This window comes from Protopterus annectens, chromosome 11.part0 (genome assembly GCF_019279795.1).
Source record: "Protopterus annectens isolate FY-2018-M chromosome 11.part0, PAN1.0, whole genome shotgun sequence".
In the NCBI taxonomy this organism is placed as follows: Eukaryota; Metazoa; Chordata; order Ceratodontiformes; family Protopteridae; genus Protopterus; species Protopterus annectens.
The window spans coordinates 380,725,717-380,748,004 of NC_056745.1; the positions used below are offsets into that span (position 1 = coordinate 380,725,717).

Below are 22,288 nucleotides of genomic sequence, written 5' to 3' on the forward strand. Positions count from 1 at the left end.
TTGTGTAAATCAGGTCGCTGGGTTACAGAGGAGTAAGTTTTTAAACCTTCCTTCCTTTTGGGTTTTGCCCCCAGTCTTTGCGACTCATCATCCATGTGAAACAAACTGAAGTCAAAAGTACATTCAGCGTCAAGGGAGATATTTAGGTGATTATCCTGCTCACAAGTATCTCTGAGATTCAGTCTGATAGACCGATTCCTTGGTTCGCCTTCCCCTTCTACAAACGAACCTCTGGAACGATGTGGTTGTGCATTAGGAATGTCCAGAGAAATGTTTAACTGTTCGTCTGAATGTGCACTCGCATGTCGTCTCTCCTGCACCTTGGGCGCGGTGCTTACGTCATTACTAGTGCCCATAGGTAGAATTTTGCCTCCGGTAGCGGCTTTTTGAATTTTGTCTTGATCCCAGTTGGTAAGGAAAGAGAACTTACTGACAATGTCTAGTAGTTTACTAACATCAGACTGTAAGGACGTTACCTCCGCCCTTAAGGATAGCAGCTCTTCTTGGCATGTTGGAACCGGCGATCCCTCGGGTGTGTCAGCCATCGGAAGTAAAACCAAGAACAAAAATAAAAATAAGGGAATAGAGACAAATCCACTGATAACTCCACTAGATGAGCTGGATACCCAAGAAAACAGCACGGCACAGATGGATAAATCCAACGAATTTATTTGAATTTCCAAACAAACACAAACACAGTTGTGCTAAATGAATACACAAAAATAGAGACACGCTAGGTCCACCAGGTTAAGCGCTTTCATCTGCAAAGCAGATTTCATCAGAACCCAGAAGATAGTGGAAGATGTTCTTAAAAATCCATTTAGGCGCCAAAAAAAAACAAATGTGTTAATTGAATTCACATGAATTCACTTGAATAATACATCCTTAATTCAGTAACAGGTTTTTTAATAATGTTTTTATAACAAGCAACAGTTTTTACAATAAGCAATAGTTTTTATAATCAGCAACAGTTTAATGTTTATTTTATATGGTTTGAGGCATTAGCCCTATAAGGATGTATTATTCAAGTGAATTCATGTGAATTCAATTAACACATTTGTTTTTTTTGGCGCCTAAATGGATTTTTAAGAACATCTTCCACTATCTTCTGGGTTCTGATGAAATCTGCTTTGCAGATGAAAGCGCTTAACCTGGTGGACCTAGCGTGTCTCTATTTTTGTGTATTCATTTAGCACAACTGTGTTTGTGTTTGTTTGGAAATTCAAATAAATTCGTTGGATTTATCCATCTGTGCCGTGCTGTTTTCTTGGGTATCCAGCTCATCTAGTGGAGTTATCAGTGGATTTGTCTTTATTCCCTTATTTTTGTTCTTGGTTTTACTTCCGATGGCTGACACACCCGAGGGATCGCCGGTTCCAACATGCCAAGAAGAGCTGCTATCCTTAAGGGCGGAGGTAACGTCCTTACAGTCTGATGTTAGTAAACTACTAGACATTGTCAGTAAGTTCTCTTTCCTTACCAACTGGGATCAAGACAAAATTCAAAAAGCCGCTACCGGAGGCAAAATTCTACCTATGGGCACTAGTAATGACGTAAGCACCGCGACTAAGGTGCAGGAGAGACATGCGAGTGCACATTCAGACTAACAGTTAAACATTTCTCTGGACATTCCTAATGCACAACCACATCGCTCCAGAGGTTCGCTTGTAGAAGGAAGGCAACCAAGGAATCGGTCTATCAGACTGAATCTCAGAGATACTTGTGAGCAGGATAATCACCTAAATATCTCCCTTGACGCTGAATGTACTTTTGACTTCAGTTTGTTTCACATGGATGATGAGTCGCAAAGACTGGGGGCAAAACCCAAAAGGAAGGAAGGTTTAAAAACTTACTCCTCTGTAACCCAGCGACCTGATTTACACAAAGGTACTGTTACTAATAAGAATTATAGAAAAAACGGGTCAACCCCTAGTGATTTTCAAAATGTTCAAAATGTTTATAATAGTCACAATGTTATTAAAAAGAAATGTATTTATGAAGGAAACGATAGAAGTATTAAGCACTATAATGTTAACAATTTTATTAATAGAGACATTGTATTTACAGAAAACGACAAGTGTGTTGATTATAACATAATTTCTAATGAGGTTGAAGATGGCAGTGTTAAGCAAAAGATTTATGCCTTAGGGAAGAGACTCTTACAAGCTAAATGTATTAAAATTGATAATTCTTATTTGATACAGTGTATAGAGTTAGGTGTTATTCCCAAAGGGCTAAGATTTTTTAAATTACCGCTAGGGTTGGAATATACGGACCATGTGGTGGATGAATTCAACAAACTATTCGATCAGTTTGGTACACTATATATTGAGAAGTTAATAGCCTGTAATGAAGATAAATTGATTCATTTAACTACTGAAATAGACAAACTTAATGAAGAAATTTTACAGGATGACCAATTCAAATCCTGGTGTGATTTATATCACAAACAATTCAGTATGGTGGAATATAGAGCTAAAACCATTGTCAATAGGAAGAAAGGCAAAATAGAAAGAGACTTAATGGCATATAAATTACAGAGGGCATATGTATGGCCTCAAAATAAGAACAATAGGAGTAGATTCAATCAAGGACAGGAGACATTCAGAAGAGAAAGAAATGACACATGGAGATTTGAGAATGAACAGAATTTTCAGGGGGGACGATTCCACCCAGCCCCCAAAAAATACAGGACGAGAATTTAGCTTCTGTCAATTCAACGGGGAGTGAAGGTAGGGCTGGAAGGGAATCTCCACCCCATCCCATTGCTGTAGTTGACATCCAATCTCCACCCCATCCCATTGCTGTAGTTGACATCCATTCCATTTCCCATTCTCCTTGTCCCACCATACCTCATGGTTCAACAGTGGTCACTCACTCATACAATGGCCTGCAGGTGTATAATTACACCGATTATGAGATTACAGAAGATTTTTGTTCCCTATTCAGCAAGGGTATGAAGTACATCCCTGTCACCAAATTTAATACCTTTGATACCATCAAGGAGATCAAACTTTTATCGAGGAGAATGAATTTGGCCTTCCAGTTCAAGGACAATAATATAACAAACACTATGACACATTTTGACGATGGTCATCAATCTAGACTCAAGAGAAAGAGCACATATGTCCCAGGATATAATTCTATAGTTGCCCAATATGAAAGGATGGTAGCCAATGATATCTACTGGTATTCTAATTATATTAGGAAGCATGAAAATCCATCAAAATATACCTTAGACAATCTTTCTTCAGCTGAAAGAGAGTGTTTGAATAAAGTTATGGGTAATAAAGATCTCAGGATAATGAAACCAGACAAAGGTGGAGGGATTGTGTTGTTCAACACTGTTGACTACCATCAGGAAATTTTGAGTATCTTACATGAATCTGGAAATTATGAACAAGTGTCACTCAACCAGGTCAATATAGGATACCAACATATTGACCTAGCTATAGAATCTTTCCTATTGGATAATAGGATTACCAACGACACTTATGAGTTCATGAGAAATGAATTTCCCAAGATGGCTACCATTATAGGGATTCCGAAGATACACAAGAATGTTAACAGACCTCCCTTTAGACCTATAATATCTGGTTCGAAATCCAAAACCTACAACATTGGAGTGATAATTGATGGCTGGACTAAACAAGTATATCAGAATGCTGATCATTTAATTAAAGACTCGTGGTGTTTTTTGAGTAGGCTTACTCCCTTGATATGGCGTCCAGGTCAAATTTTTATAACCATAGACGTCGTTGACCTTTTCTCCTGCATCCCCAAGGAGAAAGGTCTTGACCTCTTTTTTGATGGTTTGAAGAGATATTCAGGACTGAGTTTTGAGAAAATCAATCTGTTGGTCGATATGATGAGATTAGTCCTTGAATATAACTACCTGAAATTTCAGGGAGAATTATATAGACAAAGTAGAGGAGTTGCCATGGGGGCCTCATGCGCCCCGATTTTTGCAAATGTAATAATGCTGGAATGGGAATCTCTTTTTGTTTTTCCTAGCAAATATTTCAAGCATGTCTCATTTTATAGTAGATATCTGGACGACCTTTTTGTCTTATGGACAGGACAAGTCAGTTTAATACCCGAATTTATTGATTATCTTAACAACACAACCGAATTTCTAAAGTTTACCTATAAAGTGGAATATCAGGGTATATCTTATCTAGATACATATATATCAACTACTGAGAGTGGATTTCAATCCCAAATCTTTAGGAAAAAGACATTCTCAAATGACTATTTGTATTATAACAGTTGTCACCCCCCACATATATTTAAAAACATCTACAGAGGCCAGTGCATTAGAGCTGCACGGATGAGTTCGACTAGGGAAGTCATGGAGAGTGAACTAAATAAGATTTCAGAAATGTTCCACAACAGGGGTTACCCGGAAACTTTAATAAAACCCATACGAACATTTATTATGAAGGAATGGGGGAAAAAATATCCACCATTATTAGGTAAACCGTTTGTTTCTCAGGAAAAGAACAGATTACATGAAGGATGTATATGTGTCCTCACCTATAGTCCATATGTTAACACCATTAAAGAGATCCTGTTAAAACATTGGAACCTATTCAAAATATCAGAGGACTCAATTAGTATTGTGGGGAATGCCCCTAGAATTGTTTATAAAACTTCTAGCAATATTAAAAGGTTGTTGGAAAAGTCTCAGGTAACACATTTGAAGGACAAAATGTTTAGACCCACCACGAAATGTGGATCCTGCAAGCAGTGTACATTAATCAACAACAATAAAGTTGTGAAATTAAATAACATCATGCACACCAGCCTGCTATGCAAAGGGGGTAACTGCAATACTTCTAGATTAGTATATGTCGCCACTTGTGAGAGATGTGATGCATTTTACATAGGGAAAACAGAAAGGAGATTTAAGACTCGCATTTACGAACATACATATAGGATAAGGAAGAAGGACCCCAATAATGCACTTAGTAGACACATCATGGATAGGGGTAGTGAGCACACTTTTTTGTTCAGCATTATTGATCACATCGACACAACATCAGCATGGGGAAATTGGAAAGGACATTTATCCCTTTTAGAAAGTAAGTGGCAAATGATTTGTGACGCGACAACTAAACCTGGTCTCAATGACCACATAAGTATTAAGCCTTTTCTTCTTGACAACTAATATAGTTTTTTGACTGCTCTTTTGACTACCATTGAGGGTTACTACTCAAATTCCCACCTTCTCCCAAAACATTTAATATATTTATTATATAATATTTAATAACACCACTATTATTTTTTCACAATTCTATTAAATTTCTATAGATTTAATATAGTTGAGTAAATATATATTTTATTCATTAATAGTGGATATTCAAGTAGTATATTGTTTCCACAAAAGTTTTCCATCCTTATATTTAGAATTATTATATTACTATGTTTATTTGTATATATATATATTTTTTGTTATATGGGTAAGATGCAATTGACAATTTCTGTTATACATTAGCACTCAAGTTATTGTCATTTTCAGTAACAGGTTTTTAATAATGTTTTTATAACAAGCAACAGTTTTTATAATAAGCAATAGTTTTTATATTCAGCAACAGTTTAATGTTTATTTTATATGGTTTGAGGCATTAGCCCTATAAGGATGTATTATTCAAGTGAATTCATGTGAATTCAATTAACACATTTGTTTTTTTTGGCGCCTAAATGGATTTTTAAGAACATCTTCCACTATCTTCTGGGTTCTGATGAAATCTGCTTTGCAGATGAAAGCGCTTAACCTGGTGGACCTAGCGTGTCTCTATTTTTGTGTATTCATTTAGCACAACTGTGTTTGTGTTTGTTTGGAAATTCAAATAAATTCGTTGGATTTATCCATCTGTGCCGTGCTGTTTTCTTGGGTATCCAGCTCATCTAAAAGAGGAAAACAAGACAATAATGGCAGATTTGTAGTAATAATGTGCTAGCGACAGGGCAGGAGGATTATGCTGGCATGCTGGCATGTATTGATGTTCCACCTAAAATTACTGTTGTAGAACTTTTAAGAGAATTATGAGAGAAATAATCATTTTTCCTCAGGGATATTTTTATGGGTGGGGACAGCAACTTGGTTTGCAGTAGTGAGGACATACCAGCGGGACTTTGAGGGGAAGGTTTAACAAGAGAGGATAGATTTCTGAAGAAATATATGAGAATATAAAACAACTGGGCTAGGCTGAATAGAAATGAGATTTGACAAGAGCATGTGTATTTAATTCAAAGCTGTGATACATATCCAGTAGCTATTTCATATCATGCACTGTTAGAAACTAAGATAAAGATTTACGGGATGGACATTATGCTGAGAGACTGGCTCTTCTCTACTTATCTGTTAAAATGAGAGGAATTTAAGAAATGGGCAAATAATTTTATGTATAGTTTTAACATATTCAGATTTAAAGATTAGTAATATTTAAGCTATATTCCTTTGTAAGCATTTTTCATCTTTAAGCCCAGACCTGAGATTTCTAGTACATATTGATCTTCCTGTTTGAGCCATGATTCCTCATATTCATTTTCTTGTTTATGCTGTTTAGATTTGACATAGCAGTGCTTTCTCAAGTTCTTTGAATTTGCACATTTTTGTTAGTCATTCTCTTGCTATGTGCAGATTGCTCATGCTTCCTTGCGGAAGACCACTGGGGGAATAGGTAGAACTGAAAGAGAAGGATCAGGATTGGGACTGAGATACTCTGCTATTAGTGTCAACAAAACAAGGTGCATGGCAGTATTAAGCATTTTCTTAGCCATTTAATCAGTTCTGGCTATTAACATTATAGGAATGAGCTCTTCTAATATAGCTTATGGGAGAGCCATTCATCTCAAGAGGACCAGATTTAAGCCTGCTCATTTAGATTCTCTATAAGAAGGAGCCAGTGGCTCATATTCTTCTGTAATAATAATGATGCCTGTTAGCAATGTGGCTAAGAGTACTAGATTTCAATCTGCTAACATAACGAGTGCTATCCAAAAATTTATGTATTATCGAATTTCATGTTCATCAGCCTATTCTTCCCATTGGTACCAGGCAATAACAGTGTTAACCCATTATTACTTCTGAGATGTGGAATATCTCACCCCTGGCAGTCTACACATATTTATATTCCTGAGCATTTTCTGAAAACTCAAATTAAAATCATAAGCCAAACAAATGTATCTTTTGAACAGTAAAGGAAATTAAAAAGGTACAAGCAACATTATCGGTAAAAGTTGGAAAGATCCTCCCCCCTAACAAACTACTACCAGTGAGATGTTACCAAGAAATGCCTTCTGGTGATGATTTATTCAAAGCAAATTAGTATTTACTGACTGAGATGATTTTGAAAATATGGAACTGTTGTAGATATGTACATATTATTTATGTAGGTTACTTACCCTAACACCATATCTTTGAACATCTAATTCAGCAGTCTTATGACCTACCTCATTATCCCTATGGGAGATATTTGCTATTACTGGATAGGATTTGAGGCAATGTGACTTAATAATAGTGGGATGTTTTGCAGAAGATAACCTGCAAATCAGAGGCTCTTGCATTCCGGTATTCATAAAGTCCTTGCATAACTAACCTTTCCTTTTTGTAAAACAGGAAACTGAAATTTCTGAGAAGCTCCGAATAGCAAAGAATAATCTGGAGATAACAAATGAAAAGCTTACCGTGCAGGTGGATGAACTTACTAAAAGATTAAGCTTTGCAGAAAGCAGAGGTCCACAGCTTGAAGGTGCAGACAGCAAAAGCTGGAAGTCCATTGTTGTAACAAGGTGAGAATGTTTGAGTTGGTAATCATATCTGAAGTTATGTAGTGTCCATAGACATAGTGCAAAAGGGAAATGTTTTAATATACACATAAAATAATATGAATGCAAAATACCTGAGGTGGTACGGTCTAGATTTTTGATAAAGACAGTTGTATTTACAACAGTGTGGTTCTTGAAAAAGTCTGTGCATTTTTTTCCAGGAGTAATAACTTCATTGTACAGTACACGTGAAAGTAGAGCTGCTTTATCTTAGGAGGTCACTGAAGCATTCTGCAGTCATGCAGTTAAGGGTTCTTGTCACAGTATATCATGTTGTCATTTGTTTAGATCATTAAAGACAGACTGAGTACAGAGTCCATTTCAGACTTGGACATCCTACTGATCATTTGGTTTTGTCCTTATTAACCTTAGGAGAACTTGTTAAGGACAAGTATTTTGTTTTCTAGTTTACTTGGGAGTTGTAGTCTCTTTAACTGTGTATGCTCAAGTTCTTTGAGAATAGTTACCATAATAACAAATAATGACTTCCTAAACAATTATTTGGTGCAAACTCATCAGATCCAATAAAATTACTGAAACAATATTTTTTCCTAAAAAAATAAAAAAGTTAGCTGTAGGTGTAGTGAGATGTTGAGCCCCTATCACCAAATTATATAACCAGATTTCAAATCACCCTACCTTGGAGAAAAGGGCAAGACATGACTGAGTGTGAAAGATTGTTTGGATAATTATCAGCAGTGATGACTTAATAATCCAAAATGAACGTAATGAAACCAACGAATCAACCAACACAGTCAGCTCAAAGGATCCACAGCTTGTGCAGGGATAAAAAACAATTTATTGTTGACCACCAAAACACTCCAAAGACACAGGGTTAAGCGCTTTCATCTGCCAATACAGACTTCATCAGAACCCCAAACAATAATTACTAATGCATTTAAAAGACTCTTTTGGCGCCAAAAATTATTAAAGGAACATATCCTATACCTCTCTGAAAAGAAACACTGTAAATAACAACCATGCTGAAAACATGTAAAAACCCCAACATAGTCAACCTCTTGTTGTTGGAAATATATAAATATATAAAAATTGATAAAGTACAAATATAAATATTAGACAATTATAAATAATAATATATATATATAAATTGATTCGCTCAATAAGTAATTGAATAGTAAATAAATATTTTAAATATATGAATCTAACTAACTTCAAGCCAATTGTAAAAAAGGCTTGATACTAATGAAGTCGTTAATTCCAGGAAAACGTGTGGCATCCGTTAATATTTGCCATTTGGCTTCTTTCATGGCAAGAAGGGCTTTCCAATTACCACCAAACGGTGAAACATCCACTTTGTCAATAATAGAGAATTTAAAGTTGTGTATGTCACCATAACAGGAGATGTGTCTATAAAGTGCATTCTTAGAATCTCCTATTTTAATCTTATAAAGATGTTCATAAATATGTTTTTTAAGGTGCCTCTCGGTTTTCCCTATGTAATAGGCAGGGCATGCCAAACATGTTGCAATATAAACAACCTTGGAGGTATTACAATTCCCAACCTTACTTTACACATAGGTCCTATTAAAATCCGCCAACCTGACACCTTCACCTTCCCTAATGGCATCACACTGCCTACAACGTCCACATTTCCTTGTCTCTCCATAATTAGGTTTAGTACGTGTTCTCATCTCAAGAAGACTCTTGATATTAGGTCCAGTCTTAAAAACAAAACCAGGTTTTTTTCCCCAAACCATCTTCTAAGTCTTTATCAACACAAATTAACCTCCAATGCTCACAAATAATGTTTTTAATAAACTGAACAAAAGGAGAATAAGTTAAAACACATACTCTATGCCTATTTACTGTGTAGAACCCATCCTTACTCTTGTTAAAGCAACCAACGCCCAAAATAGGGGGATATTTGTTACCCTATTCACCCTTGACATACTGAGTGATGTCATCCAGAAGTGAACTAGGGTATCCCCTATCGAGGAACATAAATTTAATTAAATCAAGTTCAGTACACGTTAACTCCCTGTTGGAAGACATACGGGCTGCCCTAATACATTGTCCCTTAAAAACGTTCTTAAAAACGTGTCTAGGGTGGTTGCTACTGTATTGTAAATAGTCATTAGAAAATGTCTCCTTCCTGTAAATACGAGAAACAAACCCTTCCTCTGAATGACTAATGTAAAGGTCCAAATAGGCAATTCCACAAGTATCAAAATGATGAGTAAATCTCAAAAAATCTGTGGTCTGATTGATGTAATCAATAAAAAGTGGGATCCTATTGGTTGGACCATTCCATAAAATGAATAAATCATCCAAATATTTAGTGTAAAACACTATATTGGAAAAAAAATTCACTAGGAAATAAGAATTTTGTTTCCCACTCTAGCATCATGAGATTGGCAAAGATGGGGGCACAGGAAGCCCCCATCGCCACCCCTCTCTTTTGCTTGTAAAATTCACCCTCGAATTGGATGAAATTGTAGTCCAAAACGAGAGACATCATGTCCACAATGAGACAAATGTGGTCCCAACTAAAGTCAGAAAATGCCCTCAAACTATTACTAAAACATTCCAGACCTATATCTCTCGGAATACAAGAGAAAAGGTCAACCACGTCAATGGTCATAAAAACCAACCCCTTTCTCCACAATTCTGGGGACAAACAACCCAAAAATGACCAAGAGTCCTTAATTAGATGAGATATCTTCTCATATAGAGGTTTGGTCCACCTGTCAATAATCACCCCAATGGGGTAAGTCTTCGAACGACTACCAGAGACAATAGGCCTGAAAGGAGGCTGAGAAATACATTTATGAACTTTAGGGATACCAAAGATCGTGGCCAAAATTGGAAATTCCACCCTTATAAAATCATAAATGTCCTTGGTAATCCTTTTATCCAAAAAATATTCATCGATTGCTAAATCTATCCTTTTGTAACCCACATTGATCTCATTCAATGATACCAAATCATAGTTATCAGAATGTAGAATAATGTTGGTCATGAAATTAATGTAGTCAATGTTTTTGAATAATACTATCCCACCCCCTTTATCAGGCTTCATGACGTGAATGTCCCCATTGGAAATGAATAAGTCCAGACACCTACGTTCCTCCCTAGTTAAATTATCAACTTGATCTTTAACTTGGTCTTTCTTCATGGTTTTAGTAAGACCATATATATCTTGGCAAGCCATTTTTTCAAAATTCAACACCTGTGGGTGGGAAATAGGAATGTAGGTACTCTTTTTCAATAGTTTGCTTTTAGTTTTAAATGTTTCATATTGATCTACAACGCCCTGTTTGAATTGTAGGGCTAGATTCAACCGTCTACAAAACAACTTGACCTCTTTTATAACGTCAGCTAAATTGAAACGTACAGTGGGAATAAATTTAGTTCCCTTTGTAAATAACTGAAACATTTCTTGTGTAATGTTAAGGTCCGTGTAATTAAAAATGTTGAATCCATGATGGGAGTAGATGATTTTCTCCTCACAATGGGAAATTTCATTTGACCCGTTCTGAGTGGAGGTGTCTAAAAAGACCAAAACGGAAGATGGGGAAAAACCCCCTTCATAATCAATAGAATGTTCCACCCTATCGGTGGAGGATCTGTAATCTGTTTGAACAAAATCTACCACCTCCTGTTGTTGGTTGGATGTTGTTTTTTGGGGGCGGGAAAAAATCTCCCCCCTTGAAAATTTGACTCATAATCTATCTGTCTATCTCCCTGAAACAATCTATTTCCTCCCCCCATCTCTTTCCTATCTATCGGCCAAACATATGCCCTGTTGTTGTGGTATAATTCTAAATCCCTTGAAATTTTTCTACATTTCCTCAAAAAAATATTTTTGGCTTTTTGCTCGGCTGTATTAAATTGTTTGTTATATAACTCATTCCTTTGGGAAAAAGAAACATCATTAGTAATTTCATAATTCATTTTCTCTACCTCATTAACTAGAAAAGACAAATGTTAAGTTGTCAATCTCGCCTTCATTCTTGCTTGATCTTGATGGGTTCGGAGCCGATCCCTCGGCTCCGACTCGGCACTTGCTTTAGCTCGAGAACTCCTTTTACCAGCTCGAGGCAGCCCCATATCCCATGATGCAAGGCAGGAAGTACCCAGATCTCGTTTGCCGCTTCGCTTGGGAGGTCTTCTCTTTACCAGCTCCTGGTAAGTAATTCACATTTGTGACATTTAAGCCCCTTTTAGTTAAAAACTTTTTGTTTTGATAGTTTAACTTTAAATTTAACTTTTTCTGACAAAAATCCCTGTTTCTTTTAATATTTTAAACAGTTAATTTCCCAACCCGATCCCCCCCCCTGTTAGGGTGTGTGTGTTGGTATTTTTACTAAATACCCTTTTGGTATTAGTTTAATTAATTGGACTGTGTGTGTGTGTTTTGTTAGGCACCATGTCTAAAGAGAGGTTTCAGGTTTTAAGAAGTGTGACTCGTGCTGTCAGAAGATGTCTCTGACAGACGGTCACACTTCTTGCCTGTACTGTTTAGGCCCTCTTCACCTGCAGGACTCCTGTGCTATTTGTCACTCCTTCAGCCAGAGAGTCCTGCAGGAGAAGAATAAGTTGATTCTCAGGGGTCTTCTTAGCCGGAGGGCTCTCCGGCTAAGTCGGCCCCACAAGTATCAACTAAATCTGCCAAGACCCAGGCTTCTGTTTCTAAGCCTGTGGCATAGGCTCCGACTCGTAGAGTCGAGATCGGCTCCGGCTGGAGCCGATTCTGGATCCACTAAGCTTTGGCGCCGATGGCTATCGGTGCCGATCTGCTGACCACTGTGGTGTCGGTTCCGACCGGCTCCGACACCCACGTGGCACGGGCATCGGTGTCGGCTCCGATCGGCTCCGACACCCATGTGGGACAGGCATCGGGGTCGGCCCGATCGGCTCCGACGCCGTTAGTTTGGTGGCTGTATCGGCTCCGGCTGGGGCCGATACATCGAGCGTTCTGCGGCTCCGAAATCGGTGCCGACAGGATCAGTAATATCGGCTCCGATGACCCATTCCAGGAAGAGATCGAGGTCCCCTTCCTTGGAGCCGATACTTTCGGCTCCGGCCTCGCCTCTTCTATCGGAACGGAGCCATCGGAGCCGATCTTCAAGGTCATCCAGGTTGTCAGACCATGACCTAGAGAGAGTGGTCAGTAGATTGCTCAAGTCACAGGTACTGGCCCAAATGCTACACAGTCCGTCTCAGCAGACGACTGTTGGTCCACACCCCGTTACAGTTCCTCCTTCAACTCTACCTCAGAGCTTGGAGTTGGAGTCTTCGGGCATGGTTACTGCTACGGCTGGAGGACGGATACCCCTTCTGTTCCTTCAGCCCTACTCTTATCTCCTCTTCCTTAGAGGGATTCGTGGTCGGGCTTCCATGGTCTCCTCCGAGGGGTGAGTGGCATCGGACCCTTGTCCGAACCCGCTCTTCCCTTGGAGCCTCGGCCTTGGTGAGCTCGGCTCCGACATCTGCCTCGGAGACTTCCCTTCGGTGGCCCCCAGAGTTCCTAGCTCTTCGAGCGGGGTCTCTCGGACCTGCCTGGGAGGGGAGCATTCGAGGTGATGAAGAGTGTACTGGCCACTGGTATCAGTCAGCAGTCTCTTCCCGTAGCTCCTCCCTCTATTGTACCTGTTGACATCTCTGCCACTTCTCTTGCTACAGGACCCAGAGATCCTCCGCCTCAGGTTTCCCCATTGGGAATTTCCCCTCTTCCGAGGATTCTCCTGATGTTTCGGGAGATCCTCCTAGGAAGAGGACTTGTAAGAGGAAGCATGTAGACTCCCGAGTCTGTCACTGGATACTGACTTTGATGAGTCAGAGGGATCCCCTAGATCCCCTCTGAGGATGTCTCCTTCTCAGACATCCTAGAACTTCTGAAACAGAGGGAAACTGGCCCACCAACAATCCCTCTGAGGATGAGTCAGTATACCTAGAGGCGTTTGGATCTCGGCCCTCCACCTCCTGGGTGTCTCCGCCTTCGACCCCTTATGCAGGTTATAGCTTGAAAGGCGTGCACAGCTCCTGACTCTGTAGAGCCAGTCCCTAGGAGGCCTTCTAAATTTATAACTGCCCCTAGTGACAAACAATTCCTTACCAAGGGTGTCCCGCTGATGCCATGGTGGTGGCTGCGGCCACCAAAAGGAACTTGCAGATCCTTCCGTGCCTGTCCATCCTCCTAACAAGGACTCTAGGACCATGGATAGGTACGCAAGCGGATGTTTTCCTCAGCGACCTTTGCTATGCTCGCTGAATTATCTTTGTCACTTCACCAGACTCCAGAGATATCCTGAAGGAGCTGGGAGAAGTAGTTCAGGATCCTACAGCTGCAGGGGCCCAAGAAAAGATTGCTTCGCAGCTAGGAACCCTCAATTCCATTGCTAACTCCTCCATGCGGCTAATATCTTATGCTGCTGATGGAGCGAGTAGAGCTGCAGGCACAGGTGTGGCTCTTAGACGCCAAGCCTGGATGCGGCTATGTGATTTTATGGATCCCTTTAAGGCGTCCTTCACAAATTCTCCCTTTGATGGGTCAGCTTTGTTTGGCCCTCAGGTGAAGGAAACCTTGACCAGGTGTGAGCAGGACGGCAAGACTCTTTCTGCTGTTGGAGTCCGTTTTCCACCCCTTCTAGGCCTTATCCCAAAGGACAGAAGGGTGGGAAGATGTGGTTCCGTAAATCTCAAGGAGTCACGCCGGATTCACGTGGTCAGTTTACCCCTAGAGGCAGAGGGGTAACAACAACAGGCGCGCTCTAGAGGCAGAGGGGGTCCAAGAATCAGGGCAACAGGGAGTCTCTTCCTGAGAAGCCCTTTCAGCATCCCTGAGGTGTTGCCCGGCTGTCCCTCCTTGGAGGCAGTCGGGAAGATTATCACTGTACCCAGAAGCCTGGCATTCCCTCACTCAAGACAGATGGGTACAGTCGATCATATCCAAGGGTTACATAATTCCTTTCGAGGAAAGTCCCTTCCCCTCAAGTTCCCTTCCAGATGTACCACCCGGTCTAAGGGACATTGCAGAGTTAGAGATCGCAAAACTACTGCAAAAAAGAGCCATTCAGCCAATTATAGACCATTCAGAGCCCGGAATCTACTCAAGGTTCTTTTTGGTCCCCAAAAAGACGGGAGACTGGAGACCACTATTGGATCTCAGCAGACTCAACAAGTCTGTCAGGAAGACAAGATTCCGAATGGTCACTCTTCAGTCAATTCTACCCTTCTTACAGAAGGACAACTGGATGTGCTCAATAGATCTTCAGGATGCGTACTATCACATCAAAATTCACAGACGCTCCAGGAGATTTCTCCGCTTTCGGCTGGGGTCCAGTCATTTCCAGTTCAGAGCCCTGCCCTTTGGTCTCACTACAGCCCCCAGAGTGTTCACCAAATGCATGGCAGTGGTCACGGCTCACCTGAGACGTCAAGGATTCCAGGTGTTTCCGTATCTCGACGACTGGCTCCTGTCAGCCACCACCAGGCATCAGCTTATACAAGCCAGGGATTACACAATAGACCTTTGTTCTCATTTGGGCATCTCAGTCAACTTCGAAAAATCATCCTTATCGCCCTGCCAGTCTATTACCTTCATAGGCGCAAACTTAAACACTGTTCGGATGTCAGCTACCCTTACAGAACAAAGAGTTTCAGACATTCAGACTCATGTCAGGATCATTCTGGCCAGCAAGAAGGTACAGGCCAGAATGGTTCTAAAGGTGTTAGGTCTTATGGCTGCGGCCATCACTCTTCTTCCTCTGGCTCGATTCTACATGCGCCTCCTTCAGTGGATGCTGTTCACACAGTGGTCATACCAGCAACTCCCAATGCGTCACCAGATTCTGGTGACACAAACATGCAAAGAACATCTTGCTTGGTGGATCACATCGTCTCAGGTTCACCAAGGCAGGTGCTTTGTACCTCCGTCCCGATAGCCACTGTCACCACGGATGCCTCCCTGATCGGGTGGGGGGGTCATTATCAGGGCAGGATGGTTCATGGGACGTGGCAACCGTTCGAGTACCATCTGCACATAAATGTCCTGGAGATGAGAGCAGTGCTTTTAACGTTGCAAGCCCTCAACGACTTTCTTCCCGTAGGGACAATTGCAGTCCACACAGACAACATGTCTGTAGTTTGGTATATCAACAAACAGGGCGGAACCAAGTCCTACCCCTTGTGTCGAGAAGCGCTCAGACTATGGCAATGGGCGATCTCCTCTCATCGGTTTCTGGCAGCAACGCATATCCCTGGGAAAACCAACATTATAGCGGACAGATTGAGCAGAGCTATTCTCATGCCTCACGAGTGGTCTCTCAAGCAATCCATAGCGGAAGAGATTTTTCTGGAATGGGGTCGTCCATGTTGCGATCTTTTGGCTACTCCCCAAAACAGCAAATGTCCAGACTTCTTCAGCCTCTTCCCTCCATCAGGCCATCCCCAGAGACGCTCTGACCCAGGATTGGCCCCAGGGACTTCTTTATGCCTTCCCTCCTTTCCTCTGATCCCTCAGGTGATCCAGAAAGCTACCGCTTTGAGAGCCAAATTGATTCTCATTGCCCCTTACTGGCCTCGACAAGTTTGGTTCCCGTTCCTCCATCATCACCTTTTGGTGCAGCCGTGGCATCTGGACCCAGTGCCAGATCTACTGATTCACCAATCCGGTCAGCTGCACCGGTCAATCCCTTCTCTCAACCTCACAGCATGGTTGCTCCACTTCCTTCCTTAGCCAGGCTTCCTTTGATCTCTAACCCAGTTAGAGATATCATAGTAACTTCACTAAAATCCTCTACCAGGAGGATTTACACAAGCAAATGGAAACGTTTCTCTTATTGGGCTAAGGCCCAAAATATTGATCCTTTTACTGCCCCTGTTCAGGCAGTTCTGGACTTCTTAGCAGAGATTTTCCATGCAGGCTCCTCTTCTTCCACAGTCAGAGTTCAGTTGGCTGCTATTTCTAATTTTCATGTCGGGATAGCAGATCATAATATTATGTCCCATAGGCTCTGCAGGGCCTTTTTGAAAGGAATTTTCCTACTAAAGCCTCCAATCAGGAATCCTCCTCCTCAGTGGGATTTAAATTTAGTGCTGACATCCTTGATTCTTCCCCTTCGAGCCAGCTGTTTCTTGTTCCCTGAAATATCTTTCTTGGAAAACTTTATTCCTAGTGGCTATTACATCTGCCAGGAGGGTGTCTGAACTTCATGCTCTTCGGTTCGACCCCTATTTGATTTTTCACAAAGACAGAGTATTTTTGAGAACTAATCCATCCTTTTTACCTAAGGTCGCTTGAAAAACAATCTGAATCAATCTATTGATCTCCTGTATTTTTCCTAACTATTCAGATAGAGCTGAACAAAAGCTACATTATCTTGACGTCCACCGTCAGCTTAGATATTATTTGGACAGAACAAAAAATTTAGAAAATCTGATCAACTTTTTGTTTCCTATGCGGATAATAAAAAGGCCTTCCTGTTTCTAAAGTGACTTTGTCCAGATGGCTTTCTTCGGTCATCACTGAAATTTATACGATCAGGGGAAAACAGCTGTGCTCAAAACCTAAAGCACATTCAACTAGGAGTTTAGCTACTTCTACAGCTTTTCAAGCTAGACTGCCTTTAGACACTATTTGTGCAGCGGCCACTTGGGCCACTCCTCACACTTTTGTTTCCCATTACAAATTGGACTTGGCCTCCAGGGACAGAGCCAGTTTTGGCTCTACAGTCCTCAAGAGTTTGTTCCATTGAGCCACCCAGGATAGAGGTGCTAGGGACGCGGTCCCATCAAGCAAGAATGAAGGCGAGATTGACAACTTAACATTAAGTTATGTACCTACCATAACGTTCCATGTTAGTTGTCTTCTCTCGCCTTCTTTCTTGCGACCCTCCCTCCTTCCCCCTGGCCTGGACAGACCTTGTATAAGAAACTATAATACTAATGACCATTCAGACCTGGTCCTTTTTCCATTTGTAAGTTTCTTCTTCCTTTGGGAAGTATTGTTTATGCTTGGTGTTATTGCCCTTTTGTCAACAAACGAGATCTGGGTACTTCCTGCCTTGCATCATGGGATATGGGGCTGCCTCGAGCTGGTAAAAGGAGTTCTCGAGCTAAAGCAAGTGCCGAGTCGGAGCCGAGGGATCGGCTCCGAACCCATCAAGATCAAGCAAGAAAGAAGGCGAGAGAAGACAACTAACATGGAACGTTATGGTAGGTACATAACTTCTTATTTTTCATCATTAATCTTAATCAATAGGTTCATGTAATCGAACCCATATCCATCAAACAATTTATTGAACACAGATTTAGTATTGTCACTATATTCAATTCCCAAGGGTAATTTAAAGAACCAAAGTCCTTTGGGAACTATTTTCAATGTTAGACATCTAGTCAAATAGGCATTGTCAATTTTGATGCTTTTGATGTTAAATAACTTCTTTCCCAAATCAAAAATAGTGTCTTTAAGACTTCCCTTAGACCGACTACTAAGTCGTCTTTCGTGCCTTCTGTCAGTTGGATTGTTAATGGAACAAAATGTTTTGGGAAAAAAATGTTAATGGAACATGAAGATGTTTTGGGAAAAAAAATGGTTTTGTTTTTAAGACTGGACCTAATATCAAGAGTCTTCTTGAGATGAGAACACGTACTAAACCTAATTATGGAGAGAAGAGAAAATGTGGCTGTTGTAGGCAGTGTGATGCCATTAGGGAAGGTGAAGGTGTCAGGTTGGCGGATTTTAATAGGACCTATGTGAAAAGTAAGGTTGGGAATTGTAATACCTCCAAGGTTGTTTATATTGTAACATGTTTGGCATGCCCTGCCTATTACATAGGGAAAACCGAGAGGCACCTTAAAAAACGTATTTATGAACATCTTTATAAGATTAAAATAGGAGATTCTAAGAATGCACTTTATAGACACATCTTCTCTTATGGTGACACACACAACTTTAAATTCTCTATTATTGACAAAGTGGATGTTTCACCGTTTGGTGGTAATTGGAAAGCCCTTCTTGCCATGAAAGAAGCCAAATGGCAAATATTAACGGATGCCACACGTTTTCCTGGAATTAACGACTTCATTAGTATCAAGCCTTTTTTACAATTGACTTGAAGTTAGTTAGATAGATTCATATATTTAAAATATTTATTTACTATTCAATTACATATTGAATGAATCAATTTTTATATATATATTATTATTCATAACTGTATATTATTTATATTTGTATTTTATAAATTTTTATATATTTATATATTTCCAACAACAAGAGGTTGACTATGTTGGGGTTTTTACATGTTTTCAGCATGGTTGTTATTTACAGTGTTTCTTTTCAGAGAGGTATAGGATATGTTCCTTTAAGAATTTTTGGTGCCAAAAGAGTCTTTTAAATGCATTAGTAATTATTGTTTGGGGTTCTGATGAAGTCTGTATTGGCAGATGAAAGCGCTTAACCCTGTGTCTTTGGAGTGTTTTGTTGGTCAACAATAAATTGTTTTTTATCCCTGTACAAGCTGTGGATCCTTTGAGCTGACTGTGTTGGTTGATCAGTAGTGATGAGTTTCACCCAAAATTCATTAGCTTTCTGGAAATCACAATATTAGGTTTTCTTTTCTCCTAAATTGCCTTTTCTGACTCACTTTTGAAAAAGCAGTGGCCACCTTTCTTCAGTATTTAGTCCAAAAAAGGTTTATGCTGGTATATAATAACATAGATATGTGAGTAGCTTACTCCTCTTTGCTAAGTTAATGCAGGCTGTAGTCATTTCTTCTCTCAATTTGATATATATGTACATCTTTCACTCACCTAAAGTGTTTTTACTTCACAGTCGCTACTGTTCTTAATTTCAGTTGCTAACTTGCTAAATTTAATTTCCATATTTCAGACTTTATTTTTTACTCAGAACCATTTTCTTTAGGTCCAGAAATACATACAATTGTGGTAGACAAGTAGAATGTAAATTCATGGCCCTGACCACAGCACTGGATACTACCAGCGTTGTAAAAAAACTTAACAAGACACCAAAATCATAAGACAAAAATCTCTTGCTTTATTTATTTTATTTTGTTTATTTAATGTTTGTTTACTGGGAAAGTCCAGCTGGGATAATATTCATATATATATATTTTCAGTGGAGGCCCAGGGAGAAAAGTTCCACAATGACATAATATGGTTAAGGTTTAATAAAGTTATTGCAAAGCCTGATACAGAAGAATGACATATTAAATTAAAATTCATCTTCAGCCCATACAGTGCGAACATATACATACCGCAAATATTTGGACAGCTATAACAAGCTGAAAAAAGGCATTGTCAATACACAAAGTATTTACATGTTGGAGTTCAAACACATGAAACTAAACACACAGAGTACACTCTGTGTTTTTAATAATTTATAATAGAAACACAACTACAGTCATTGGTGGGAAGCCATAGCTAAAAAAAATTAAAACTTTATATAACAAAGAGTGGACAGTATCAAGAAAAAAAATCTCACCCATGTATTCTTGGACTTTTCTGTCAGCTTTTTCATTGCGTGAGGCTGCTACATTTTTGCTATTGATTCTGATGATAGGAAAGAGAATTCAATCCATGTAGTGCTCAGGACTCATACTAAAGTACCAAACTGGAGCAGGTACTTTTGTCAGTACTGAACAAGATATAGAGCCCTGCCATTCCAGAGACTGTAACAGAAGTTTTGGAGCCTGAGTTACAAGCTTCCAAGAAAGAACTTCTTGCACCTGAATTGATAGCTTTGACTAGCAGACACAGTGAAGTTATTCATACGTGGTATGCCCTTTTCTTATTTAATGATGAAGCTAAGTTGGTGCCTTCTTCTACTGAGGTGGAGTCTAAAAAGCTATCTGTAGAACTCATCGCTGCTTTAGTAGGCAAGGCTCAGGTACCTGTCTAGGTACATTATACGGACTGACATGGGAGCCATGGCTGTTTGTGACACACTATTTACTGACATCCATATGCACAGTCACTAATATGCAAAAACTGGGATTGAAGTTGCAGTATCCTGTGGATTTTTCCTTTAGCTGAGATACCGTTATCTAAGAGTTGTGTGATAGACAAGTGCAGTGGTTTCTTCCACTTAACTGGGGACTGCTGTACATATCGGTGTAACACACAAGAGGTAAAGAATGAAGAAAGTATTTTGCCTTCAAGTCCTTTATACTTCTAATTTCAGACAACACCCGAAGTGAACTTCAGGATGTGACTGCTTAAAATTGGATTGGAAGTTTCGAGACTGTTGCTGCCGGCCATTCTTGATGACAGGAGAAGCTGCCATCTTTCCCGTACTGTCTTGTTGTAGTTCATTCCTGTGGTTGTTCCATTGTTTGGCAGAGTCCTCTCGGTGGGAACCTTTTTGCTGTAAAAAGGGACTGTTGTGCAGACCACTTCTCATACTTATGCAGTGCACAAGAGATAAGAAAAGAGGAGAGATGTTCTGCAGTCATGACCCTGTTTTCTAGATTGTTTTTGCACCATTGCATATTGACTATCAAGTCTCTTGTCGATAAGAAAGTGCCCATTCATACCTCTCCTCTGGGAGTTCCACCCAGAGCCAGGACCTAAGCTATCTAGGTAGTCTGTCATTTAGGCAGTCATGACAGTACTTTGTACAATTGCCAGTGTCGCAGCAATCAGAGCATTTGAATGACCCCCACCGGGCAGAAGAATGACAGTACTGCATCATTGCAGTGACCCACAGTGCCCTCCCCTTGTGAGTGTACATTTGCTTTGAAGGCTTTCTCCTGTCAGTGGTTTGGTTAGGCTAATGACCACTCCTAGACCACCCCTGTGCATCACTGCCCCTCCTCCAAGGGACAGTGGCTGTATGTATGTGTATGTTGAATGGGGCTGTCCTTTGATTCTGGGATGGACCAGCCCCACTGTCCCTGCTAAGGCAGGTAAGTTTCCTGGCTTCTAGTTGAACTCAGTATGCCTGAGCCGTACTCAAGATTTATTTATTTTTTTCTGGGTTCTGACTAACTCAGCAGAGCATACAGTGTGGCATCTTAATCCTGTTACCCTAGTCCTTTCAGATATAATTTTGTGACCATTTGTACCAGCTTCAAGGTAAGATGCCCCTTTTCCTGTTAGTTTAATTAGTTTTGTTGAAGTTGTACTACTCATTTTTGTGTTATCTCATTTGTGTCATTCTGTATTGCTCTATTTCTAAGGAACTGTTCTTTCAGTTGATCTTTTGTGTGTGTGTGTGGGGGGGGGGTCCAGAAAAAGAAAACAGTCACTTTTCTTTTCCTGTATCAAATAAGATAGACAGGGAAAATTGGTGGGTTTTGCTAAGAGTTTATTTCAAGATGTTCAGTCTGCGGTGGTGGTGCTGCGGTAGCGTTGTCGCCTCACAGTAAGACGCTGTCCGGTTTGATTCTCAGCTAGAGTGTCTCCTGCGTGGTGACATGCGTGAATGGGCATACCTTCATTGAAGGTTGTGCATCAGGGCTGGTAACTCGGC

General features: G+C 40.2%; 1 protein-coding gene across 1 annotated transcript in view; it reads left to right on the plus strand.

Annotated features, from left to right (window-relative positions):
* The window catches only part of CEP290 (centrosomal protein 290), a 3,346,332-nt gene that overhangs the window by 3,145,494 nt on the left and 178,550 nt on the right, over positions 1-22,288 (plus strand). Inside the window, exon 48 of the mRNA XM_044087863.1 lies at positions 7,625-7,797. Coding sequence (XP_043943798.1) covers positions 7,625-7,797 — 173 coding nt within the window. The remainder of the gene's footprint in view (positions 1-7,624; positions 7,798-22,288) is intronic.